The 12083-nt window shown below is 57.1% G+C and overlaps 1 protein-coding gene across 1 annotated transcript; it reads right to left on the reverse strand.

Annotated features, from left to right (window-relative positions):
- Positions 1 to 6423: 6423 nt before the first annotated feature.
- TMED3 (transmembrane p24 trafficking protein 3) lies at positions 6424 to 11272 on the reverse strand. Its single transcript, XM_054041727.1, has 3 exons — positions 11062 to 11272; positions 9260 to 9508; positions 6424 to 8361 (listed from the first exon to the last, which is right to left on the reverse strand). The coding sequence occupies exons 1-3, from the start codon at positions 11209 to 11211 to the stop codon at positions 8125 to 8127; spliced, it is 636 nt and encodes a 211-aa protein (XP_053897702.1). The 5' UTR covers positions 11212 to 11272; the 3' UTR covers positions 6424 to 8124.
- Positions 11273 to 12083: the final 811 nt, after the last annotated feature.

Raw genomic sequence — 12083 nt, forward strand, 5'->3', positions numbered from 1 at the left:
GCTGCTCCCCAGCTCTTCACGGCTCCAGGGTCAGAGCCGTCTGCACACTGGGCAGGCCACGAGGCGCCCGTCCTGGGCAGGGGAAAGCAGGCTGCCTGGGTTCCTGCCATCGGTAGCGTGGGATTTGGGGCAGTCTAGGACCCACGGGGTGGTCAGGAATGGGGTCTTGGCTGGGCTGGGCTGGGCTGCCCCTGGAGCCGGGAGGTTCTGGACCCGGTTCCCTGTCCCCAGCACCCGGCAGGGCCTCACTCTGCTCTGGGATGGACCCCAAAGGGCCTGTCCCGGGGCGAGGGGCTGGAACATGGCCAGCTGGGTGCACAGCAGCGTGTGCGTCACCAGCCGGCTTTGCTGCATCTCCAGCCGGCACACCCAGCGCTCGCTGCTGGAGACCAGCTAATCCCGGGGGCCTTGGCAGAGATACCAGCAGGCAGAACCTTGCTCCGGGATCAGTGGCTCTGCCCGCCCTCTCCCCTTGTCCTTGCAGCCCCGCTGGCCTGCTTGCCCCCGCTCCGCACAGGATGCAGGGCCAGGCTGAGAGAGTGGGAAGAGCCAGTCCTAGGCCATTAGCTCTGTCCAGCCCCCCTGGCCAGAATGTGTGTGTGAGAGCACCTTGCTGCAGGGCCAGGGAGGAGAGACGGGGACGGGCAGGGAAATGGGTCGGCCATGGCGCATGTAGCCTGCTGCTTCCCCAGAAGGGCTGATGGGTGCAAGGAGGTGAGATTAGCAAGCAAACCACCCCCCTTCCTGGTGCCTCTGCCCCATCCCCTGCCCCCCAGGTGTCCAGGGAGCATGGGGACACACATCCCAATCTCCTCTGGCTGACTCAGGACTGAGGCTTCTGCAGCTCCTTGCTGGTGTTGGGTGCTGGGCCAGCAGAAGCCATGAGATCTAGGCTGGCAGGAGCTGGAGGGAGCACTCCTGGAGGTGGGGATGTGGAGCCTGGGTCAGTGTGGGTTCAGGGGACGTGCTACCCTGGGATTCCCAGGCAGTCTAGGTACCTTCTTCCATCTGCACTTGGTGTCCTGATCTCCTGGTGTGATGCTGGCAGCCCAGCGCCAGCTCATGTCACGGTCCCCATGTCTCAGTGGAACTCCAAGTACGTAGCTGGGACCAGTCCGTCTCAGCTGGGTGTTCGTGTTGTTACAGTAGAGTGATAAGGGCGTGTTTGGTGTTCATACTATTGAATGCTGGTGAGTGGCTGCAGCATTAATCTCACTTCTAGCAGCTGGCTCCCGTGTCGTAAGGGAAAACTTGAGCCTTTGCATTGTGAGAACATCAGAACGGCCAGACTGGGTCAGACCAAAGGTCCCTCTAGGCCAGTGTCCTGTCTTCTGCCAATGCCAGGTGCCCCAGAGGGAACAGGGAATCATCTAGTGATCCATTCCCTGTCGCCCATTCCCAGCTTCTGGCAAACAGAGACTAGGGACACCATCCCTGCCCAGCCTGGCTAATAGCCATTGATGGACCTGTGATGTTGCACTCCGTATGTTTTATGGAAATATGCTTATGAGTGTGAATATGATGTAACTGGAATATGCTGTATGCAAAAGGGCTCTTGTAAGGTATCATAACAAAGGTTATAACCTACCAAATATATTCCTCCTATTTGTATGTATGTATCATTCTTGTATCTCAAACTAGAAATATGAAGTATAACCTGATACTGGAATCCATCTTAAATCTGGTACTTTTCCATTTAGCAGGAGGGCTGGGGACCCAGAGAGACAAAAGAGTCCCGCCTTGTGCCAAAGCTATAAAAGGGGGTGGAACAGGACAAAGGGGTGGCCAGTCATGAAAAAGCCCCTGTTTTCCACCTAAGATGCCTGCTGGAACTAACAAGGACTGTACCAGGGGAAAGGATTGGGCCCAGACTAGGTAGGAGTCTAGTCTGTGAAAGAAGCTTATTGGAACATCTCTGAGGGTGAGATTTTACCTGTAATCAGTTTCTTAATGTATTAGGCTTAGACTTGTGTGTTTTTTGCTTTATTTTGCTTGGTGACTTACTTTGTTCTGTCTATTATTACTTGAAACCACTTAAATCCTACTTTTTATACTTAACAAAATCACTTTTGTTTATTAATGAACCCAGAGTAAGTGATTAATACCTGGGGGAGCAAACAGCTGTGCACATCTCTCTAGAGGGGGGACAATTTATGAGTTTACCCTGCACAAGCTTTATAGAGAGTAAAACGGATTTATTGAGGGTTTGGATCCCATTGGGAACTGGGTGTCTGGGTGCTGGAGGCAGGAAACCTGCAGAGCTGTTTTCATTTAAAGCCCGCAGCTTTGCAGATGTGGCCCAGACCCTGGGTCTGTGTTGCAGCAGGCTAGCATGTCTGGCTCAAGGGTTCTAGAAGTCCCAAACTGGCAGGGAAAATGGGCTCAGAGGTAATCTCAGCACATCAGGTGACAGTCCCAAGGAAGTCTCTGTGACCGAACCCGTTACAGGACCTATCCTCCATGAACATATCTAGTTCTTTTTTGAATCCTGTTATAGTCTTGGCCTTCACAACATCCTCTGGCAAGGAGTTCCATGGGTTGACTGTGCATTGTGTGAAGAAATACTTCCTTCTATTTGTTTTAAACCTGCTGCCTGTTAATTTCATTGGGTGACCTCTAGTTCTTGTGTTATGAGAACGAGTAAATAACATTTCCTTATTTACTTTCTCCACACCAGTCATGATTTTATAGACCTCTATCATATCCCCCCTTAGTTGTCTCTTTTCCAAGCTGAAAAGTTCCAGTCTTTTTAATCTCTCCTCAGACGTCAGCCATCCCACACCCCTCATAATTTTTGTTGCCCTTTTCTGAACCTTTTCCAATTCCAACATATCTTTTTTGAGATGGGGCGTCCACATCTGCACGCAGTATTCATGATGTGGGCGTACCAGGGATTTATATAGAGGCAATATGATATTTTCTGTCTTATTATCTATCCCTTTCTTAATGATTCCCAACATTCTGTTAGCTTTTTTGATGCCGCTTTAACTTGACAGCTTCATGCAGCCGGTTCGGGGGTCTGCGTGACAGCCTAGTCCACAATGTAACTACCTTCACAGTTAGAACATTTCTCCTGATATCTATCCTAAATCTCCCCTGCTGCACACTAAGCCCATCACTTCTTGTCCTGCCTCCAGTGGACATGGAAATCCATTGATCCCCGTCCTCTTTAGAACAGCCCTTCACAGATTTGAGGACTGGTGTTAGATCCCCCCTCGGTCTCCTTTTCTCAAGGTTTTTTTTAACCTCTCCTCACAGGTCGGGTTTTCTAAACCTTTATCGCTTTTGTCGCTCTCCTCTGGACTCGCTCCAATTTGTCCACAACTTTCCTGAAGTGTGGGGTCCAGAACTGGACACAGTGCTCCAGCTGAGGTCTCCTCACTGCCGAGTGGAGTGGGACCATTACCGCCTGTGTTGTATCTACGACACTCCTGATTATACCCCCCAGAATGACATTAGCCTTTTTTGCAACTTCACCACATATTTTACTCTCCGCCCGTGATCCACTCGAATCACCAGGTCCTTTCCAGCAGTACAACCACCTAGCCAGCTATTCCCCACTGTGTAGTTGTATGTTTGAGTTTTCCTTCCTAAGTGAAATACTTTGCACTTGTCTATGTTGAATTTCATCTTGGTGAATTCAGATCTGTTCTCTAATTTGTCAGGGTTGTTTTTAATTCGAATCCTGGCCTCCGGCTGCTTGCAACCCCCCAGCTTGGTGTCATCTGCAGATTGTATAAGCACATTCACCTGGGACTCACCCTCTGAGACCCCAATAGATACGTCCTCCCAGTTTAACAGTGAAGCACTTATTTGATTTTGGTCTTTCAACCAGTTGTTCACCCAACTTCCTAGTGATTTCATCTCGACCACGTTTCCCTAGTTAGCTGATGAGGCTGTCAGGTGGGACTGTGTCACGGAGTGGGGGAAAGTCAGGGCCCTGCACCCCCCTTCCTGCGATTCACCGGGATTCTCAGCCAGCCAGTGACACAGAAGGTTTATTAGACGACAGGAACACAGTCCCAAGCAGAGCGTGTAGGTACAACCAGGACCCCTCAATCAAGTCCTTCTGGGGGGGTTAGGGAGCTTAGACCCCAGCTTGTGGTTCCCTGCGTTGCACCACCCAGCCCAAACCTGAAACCAAAACCTCCTCCAGCAGCTCTCTCCCCCTCCCCCTGCTCCTCCTCTCCTTTGTCCAGAAGGTGTCACTTCTCCCAACCCCCCTCCTGGCTCAGGTTACAACTCAGGTATCTTCCTTCAAGGGAAGTCCCCATCTCCAATGTAACTTCCCTGCAACATTCCCAGGTCAAATCCGCCCGCTCCCTGCTCCGTCACAGACTGTGAAAAGTGTTACTGAATGGTTACATGGTCACTGGACCTCTCCTGCATGGCCAGGGCCCACCCCTGGGGTACGCTGGCCGCTGAGGCCTGCAGCTCTGCACTGCTAGCTGGAGCGCTGGGTGTCACGGAGCTTGACCGCAGGTGCAGTGCGCTGTGTCCTGGAGGGGCCAGTTCCTTGTGCATGTAGGTGGGACAGAGTTAGGCTGTGTGGGTGGCTGGGCCAGGCCGAACTGCAGCTGTGTGTCCTGGCTACCCACAGATTGTGTCTTGGTGTTGTCACAGATCCACAGGGTTGGTGCTATGCCCCCAGCTTTGGAACAGTCTCTTGGGGGAGCCCCTTTGATGGATCAGACCCTCTGGGGGTTCTCTTTCCCTTCAGGGTCAGCCACACGCTCTCATCACCTCCACAGACTGAACCTCTGGGGCTCCAGCCCTCCAGCTTCACAGCGGGAGCTCTGCCCAGCGAGTCCAACTGCGACAGCTTGGCAGAGACTCGCCCACTCTGCAGGGACTAAGCACCTCACCCAGCGGCTGCAGGGACACACGCTGTGAAAACAGGCGGGTTTATAGTCACCTGGACACGCCCAGGGAGGCTTTCGGGCAGCACAGAGAAATGAAGGTCCTTGCTGGTCAGCCCAGAGCACTTCACCAGCCCCACTGCCGTGAAGCCCAGTTCAGGCTTGCTCTCTCCCTGACTGCCTTCCTTAGTTCCTGGGTGAGGGAGCTCTGGTACCTCTCAGAAGCCAATTCCTTAGTTCCCCCCTCACACTTTCCAGTCCTTTGTGATGGGGTTTCTCCACCTGCCTCCTGCTGAGAGGTGTGGGAATCCTCTCCCCTCTGGGGCCTTGGTTGCTAGGTGTCCATATCCTGGTGACTGGACTTGCCCTTGTATTCTGGAATTTTCCATTGATATGGGTCAGCACCAGCCAATCCTTTTTAATGACCCCGGTCAGCTCAGTCAGCTGGTTACACCCTCTCCCCATATCTCTTAGCCTGCCCAGCGAGCAAACTCAATCCTCCCACAGGTGGGGAGCCGTGCAACGTATAAGGGAAACCGAGGCACACATAGGCCTCATAAAAATATCACAAAAAAATTCCAACTCTGTCACAGCCCATGATGACCCTCCTCCCCCAGTACTGCCCCTGCACCTCTGGGCCTCCTGAAATCAATGGGGCTCCTCCCCAGGAGAAAGGCAGCAAGATGGAGCCCAGAGCTGGGGCTTCCCGCTCTGTGCTCCAGGCTGGGATAGTCCTCCCAGTAGCCTACCATGTTTTGGCCCTCCCTGCTGCCATGTGGCACCGCACCGGTGGGAGGGGTTTGCCCCCACCCAGCACATCTCTTCCATAGTATCTCAGCCCACCTTGGCCCCTGGTGACGTCTTAGGTCAGGCCACGTAGGCGTCACTCAGCCCTTCCAAGCATTTGACAGCAGCTCAAAGAGAAATGCCTCTGCTAGCCCCTTTGGGCGACGGCTGCCATGGGGCCGGGGAGCTGCCTGCATGGGCGGCGTTCAAAGGCAGCCGCCAAAGGCTTTCCCATGGAGCAGGGTCCGAGCCCCAAACCTCGGCAAGGGAACTGACGAGGCAGGAGGCTCGCGAGTGGGTTATCAAACCTTCCCGCAGTGGCCAGGGGAGGAGAAGGTCAAAGCAGGCAGGGCTCCCACAAGGCCGGGGTGAGCTGCGGGCCCAGGGAATGCAGAATTGGGCTAGAGAAGTGCGGCACTATCCGTCCCATGGGTTCCCTCTGCTGCCCAGCCGCGGTAACGACAAGGCTCTGCGGCCTTTTACACGGTCCCAAACACACAGCAACGCTGCTCAAGTCAGGGGCCAGATGCTCAGCTGGTTTATTCAGCACAGCTTCAGTGGGGTAGTCAAGGGAATTACGCTGATTTAACCCAGCTGTGGAGCTGGGACCTGGCACCAAGCAAGCCGGGACTCCGGCCAGATGAGTGAAGGGGAGCAGGATGGGGCCTGCAGTTTCCAGAGCTCTGTGCTCCAGCGGCCAGCACAGGGGGTGCAGGGTGAGCAGCGAGTGACATGCACCTTCAGGAACAGCTGTTGAACTGCAAAGGAGGACGATGAATCGGTAGGAAATGCATTTTATTTAAGGCTTCCTAGAACATGGGTGTTACAACCAGTTAAAGGATGGGCTGACAGGGCAGTAGCTGTGCCCTGAGAGGAGAAGAAGCGCTTTGACTGGCTGATTTGTATCGCACTGCCCAGCGCCTGGGGGACGGTGTGTCTAATCAGTGGTGAAAGAAAACTGCGGGCTCATGGGTTTATTGAGAAGTGGCAAAGGTTGCATCCAGTGGGGTCAGCCCAGCTGAGCAGGGTAATTGCAATTCCTAATTCTCCACCCCCTACCCCCCCATGTGGGTGGCTTAGTGCAAACATTGTTTCACCAATACTAGTATTGTAACGGTTCTTGCACAACAGCCTGTGGTAGCAGCAGCTATTTTGTGGCTGGCAATGTGGGGCACATTCAGGCCTAGTGGTTCAGTCATGGGCCCCCTCCTGGCCCATGTGACTCCTACTTTGTGTTCTGAAGAAATACCAGGACATTCGCCCAGGAGGCCTTGCTGTCCGAGCAGAGCAGGGCATCCCCTGGACTGTTCCCCGACGGGGTACGGGGCTCGGCAGCCCTAGATTCACAGGGCAGAAGGGACCAGGGATCCCCCAGGCTGCCCCTGAGTACAGCACGGGCCAGAGACCTGCCGCAGGAGCAGACCTTGGAGCAAAACATCCCATCTTGATTTCAAAATTGCCTGTGATGGAGCCTCCGCCACAGTCCTGCCTGTGGCACGTAACAGCCCAGTCTCCCGTGGGCTGTAATACGTTGGTCTCATTTCGGGGGGCTAGCAGGTGGTGCTGGTGGCCAATGCTATACAGGAGGTCAGGCTGGTGATCGAATGGCCTCTTCTGGCCTTAACCTCTCTGACTCTCTGGGGCCACACGATCCCTTTTATCACAAACAAACCTGGAGGGAGCCAAGAGCTGTCAATTTCTGCCACTTTTACTGAGCGTCTCGTGATATTTGGTGCTTCTCTGTAAGGCCCAGGTCCTGGAGTCCTGTGATTATGGGAGAATTTCAGCTTCCATTAAAAGGATGAGTAGGGTTTTTAGCCTCTCCGGTTGGGCTGCCTGACGAAAAGCAGATGTTTGGGCACACCGTAGGGTGAGTGGGGTTGCTCTGACTCCTACCTCTGTCCTGACCACGCCGCCCACCTCGGTGAGCACAGACTGCAGCTCAGGTGAACTATGGCAGTTCAGCTTGTCTGTGCACCGGGAAACGTCCGGCGCCCCTTTGTGACACGCTCCCCCATGCTGGCCTGGGCCTCTGCTCTGTGCTGGGAGCAGGTGACCCCACGTGGGCTCTGGGGTAGATCCTCGGGCTGCATGGTGTGCTTACACCTCGCAGTGAAGATGCAACAGGGTTACAAACAAGAGTCAAACCATTGCAGTGAAACCGGCGCTAATCTTCCCTGGCCTAAGTCACAGCTCCGCTGCACAGAGAGCCCCTAACCCCTGCACTTCCATTGCTTCCCAGGGCCCCCAGAGCGAGGCTGCCGGCTATTAACAGCGTTCACTCTGTCAGAACTGCTACTTGGGTGACTTTCCCATAAATCCCTTTCTGCTTCCAGTCCAGGTGTGCCGGGCCGGCCCCACTCGGTCCCTCGGCAGCACTCCACTGTGTGACCCATGAGCATCCCTCCTCTCTTCCCCAGCCCCACCCCACCCAACCCGCAGGCACACGGTGCCACGGCACAGGACCGACTCTGGCTTCCTAGGTGCTGACGGCCCCCGGGGTCGCTCTCGTCTCCGTAAAGAAGCTCTTGAGCAGCAGGACTTGGCTGACGCTGACCACGAGGAGGAGGACGGTCTCCCCCACAGACCAGTAGGAGACGTGGTTGTTCAGCTCTTCAGCCCGGCTCCGGTCCTGAGCCTCCCGCAGCCGGTAACGAGTCTGGGAGTCGATCACGGTATTTAAAGCTTCGTGAATGGTGACACAAGCAGATTCCATCTGGGGAAACAAACACACCCCCCTTGGTACCTGCATCACTACACACAGCTGGGCCCGGCTGGGACAATCCACACGTTGGCGGCTAGTCGCTATATTCTGATGAGGGAGTAAAATACCATCCCCCCGTGTCAGAGAGCGGCAGAGGCGTCACGGGACGGCCCAGGAGGGGCAGAGGAGCGGGTCTCTGGCTAGAGACCGTTCTACTTCTACCTGCAGGCCCAAGTTTTCCAAAGTGGTCTCTGATTTTGGGTGCCCAACCTGAGGTAGCTGGGGCCTGCTTTTGGAGGTGCTTAGCACCCAGAGCTCTCCAGCTGGGGTCAGTGGGAGCTGCAGGTGCTGATCGGGCTCAGCTGTGCAGGGCTGAGAACTGGAGGTACACACACACACACACAAACCCCTATATTGTCAAGAGTGGCTTTGGCTTTGGGGTGTGTGTGATTGTGTGTGTGTACGTACGTGGCTCACAATGCCTCTCTCTCTCTCCTTGGAGATAAGCCCAAGCCAACGCATGGACCCAAAGACCTCTCCCCCGGCCCCCAGCTCAGGGAAGGTTCTGCTCTGGATGTGAATTGTGTGGTTGGGCCGGCCAGTCCTTTACCTGAGACTATGGTACATTCCCTTTTTCTAAGCCAGCTGCATTCTTCCCTTCTGCTGGGACAGGCGTTGCATGACCCTGCACCACACAGTACCGTCACCCTGCGGCTGGAAGTTCTGCTTTTAGCTGAGAGCTAACGTGAGCCCAGGACAAGGACACACCAGGGCCTGACCGTTTCTTTCTCAACCCTGGCCACACTTTATCGGCATCTAACCACAGAAGCTCTGTGCTGCTCTACCACGAGAGAGAGTTACAAAACTGCCCCACTCCCGTGCAACAGACGCATGCGGGAACCCGACAGACCTGTGTCAAGGCGGTGACCCTGTGGTTCATGTCCGGGAGAATCGGGGGCTCGTCTCCAACTTGCAAGTCAAAGTAGACAGTTTTGTGTGAAAAAGTGGAGAACTCGTTGCTGAAGCAAAATGTGTAGACGCCTGCGACCTCGGCTCGATGGGAAAAGCTGTCGTATTGCTTCTTAGCTTCTTTGTAAAGGGTCTTGCCGTTGGGATCTTCCACGTAGCAGTCCACATCGTAATGCCCCCCTGTAATTACCTATGGAGACAAAGCATGTCTGTCAGGGACGGAGAATTTACCTCATGCCCCCCTCCTCCCCGGCTGGGCCTGTCTCCAGACAGCTCCAAGCAGAGGATGGCACTGCCTGGATCTCACTCAGGCCACGGCCCCTGGCTTTGCATCCCGCCTTTTCTGTACAAAAGCCATCTGCAAACCTGTCCCTATGAGTGGTGGTGGAGCTGGCGCTGGAGCCTGACCGACAGGATCACATGGAATCCCTGAGGCTGGGGGAGATTTTGTAGCTTTCAGAAATATCCCAATAGCCCTTGTCTGGCTTGGCAGCTCTGAGCTCAGAGGGGTGTTCTCCGGAGGGATCCCGAGTCCGTGTACACAGAGCTCTGCCGCCCGGGTGTTCACATAAAGGCTGGGATGTTAATGAGTTAAAGTATGGCCCGGCCCACGGAGCTTTTCTTTATCCGGCATTTCAGCGAACCGGGAATTCTATCAACTGCTCCCCCCGCCCCCCATTTGGTGGGAGCGGAGCTCGGTTCTAGTCCGGTTCTGCCCAGATCCGGCTGCCCGACAGGTGGCAAGTCCCAGACCAGCCTAGAAAGTGCCCCTGATCTCTGGCACCAGCTGGAGCTGGCCGCTGGCAGGGGCCCGGGCCCGGCAGGGAGATTCATAGATTCATAGATTCAAGGACTGGAAGGGACCTCGAGAGGTCATCGAGTCCAGTCCCCTGCCCGCATGGCAGGACCAAATACTGTCTAGACCATCCCTGATAGACATTTATCTAACCTACTCTTAAATATCTCCAGAGACGGAGATTCCACAACCTCCCTAGGCAATTTGTTCCAGTGTTTAACCACCCTGACAGTTAGGAACTTTTTCCTAATGTCCAACCTAGACCTCCCTTGCTGCAGTTTAAACCCATTGTTTCTGGTTCTATCCTTAGAGGCTAAGGTGAACAAGTTCTCTCCCTCCTCCTTATGACACCCTTTTATATACCTGAAAACTGCTATCATGTCCCCTCTCAGTCTTCTCTTTTCCAAACTAAACAAACTAAAACAAAAGGGAGGACACGGGGCTGCCCCAGTCCGGCCAGACCCGGCAGCGACCGGCGCGGGCAGACCCGGGGCTGCTCCAACCCAGGTGCCGGCGGGGACGAGCCGGGCAGTGGGTCCCCGCGGCCGGGGCTGGGCCGGAGCGGAGCCGCTCTCCCTGGTGCTGCAGGCTCCAGCCCCGGCCCCTGGCGCGGCGCGGGGCCCCAGCGGGGAGGCGCCAGCCGGGGGCTCTGGGCGCAGCCGGGCCGGCGGGACCGGGCCGGAGAGAACCCGGCCGTGGCTGGGGCTTCTCCGCCGCGGAGCCCGGTCCTCTGCGGGGACCCCCCTGCTCCGACCGCGGCTCCCCCGGGCGCTCCCCGCCGGCAGCCGCTAGACCCGCCGGGTTCGGGGCCTCGCACGGGCCGGGCGGGGACCCCCCCCCCGAGCCGAGCCGGGCCGAGCGGGGACCCGGCAGACCCCCCCCCCCTGAGCCGAGCCGAACCGAGCAGGGACCCCCCCGGAGCCGAGCGGGCCCCGGCCCCCCGGTACCTGGAAGTCCAGCGTGAAGTGGCGGCCTTGCGGCAGCGGCTCGTGGAAGCACTGCCGGGCGCTGTCGGGCAGCTCGAAGGTGAGCTCGGCGCCCCCGGCCCGGCCCGCCTGCAGCAGGCAGAGAAGCCAGCATAGCGCCCGGCCGCCCATCCCCGCCGCCACAGGCCTCCGACGTGGCAGCGCAGCCGGGCGGGGAGCGCCGCTTCCGGGCCCCCAGCGCGCAGCCGTGCGCCCTCCCTCGGGGGGGGGGGGGCACAGCGGCGCCCAGCGGCCGCCCAGGGGGGTGCGCGGGGGGCCCGGCCGGGGCGGGGGTCCTGGCAGGGGCTGCGCGGGGGGGCTGCCCCGGAGTGACGGACTGTGGGAGAGAGAAACCCAGGGAACCCATCCGAGCCAGTCACCCCAACTGCCCCCCCCCCGAAATACACCCTCTAGAGACGGCGGGGTCGGGTCACTCCCCGGGGGAAAATCCCGTGGGAATTTCCCTGGTAGCTTCTGCGGAATCCTCCACTTCCCAGCAGGGCCGGATCCCGGCCGGGCACTGCTCCAGGCCTGGCACCGGCGCCAGCCCCAAGGGGCACCAGGCCCCCACCGGTGCGGAAAACTCTCCCCCTCCGCCTGGAATTGCTCCTGCCCCATGGGGCAAAGGACAGGCACCAGTGAGTACGCTGGCACTGAAAGGGAGCCTCCCCGGCTCCATTCTCCCGGAGGCTGGGCTGCAACTGGCAGCTGCAGCGGGGACAGGCCGGGGGATGCTGGCACAGCTTGGTGTTTGTCCTGTGGGCCTGCTGCCCTTTGCAGCCAGGCAATGGCAGGGCACTGGAGCAAATGTGATCTGCCAGAGGAGTGAATGGGCCTGGTGTGGCCTGGATGACTTCCTCCCGTGTGGAAATGGTGCCCCCCTTCACTGCGAGGGGGTGGGGTGGGGACAGAAGGCAAGTGGGAACATTTAAGTAAACAGCAGAGTCCTGCTGGGAATTCCCGAGACCCCGGTGGAGTGGCTGTGCCCTGGGATGGGAACGGGT

The sequence above is a fragment of the Malaclemys terrapin genome, chromosome 10, assembly GCF_027887155.1.
Source record: "Malaclemys terrapin pileata isolate rMalTer1 chromosome 10, rMalTer1.hap1, whole genome shotgun sequence".
Taxonomy (NCBI): Eukaryota; Metazoa; Chordata; order Testudines; family Emydidae; genus Malaclemys; species Malaclemys terrapin.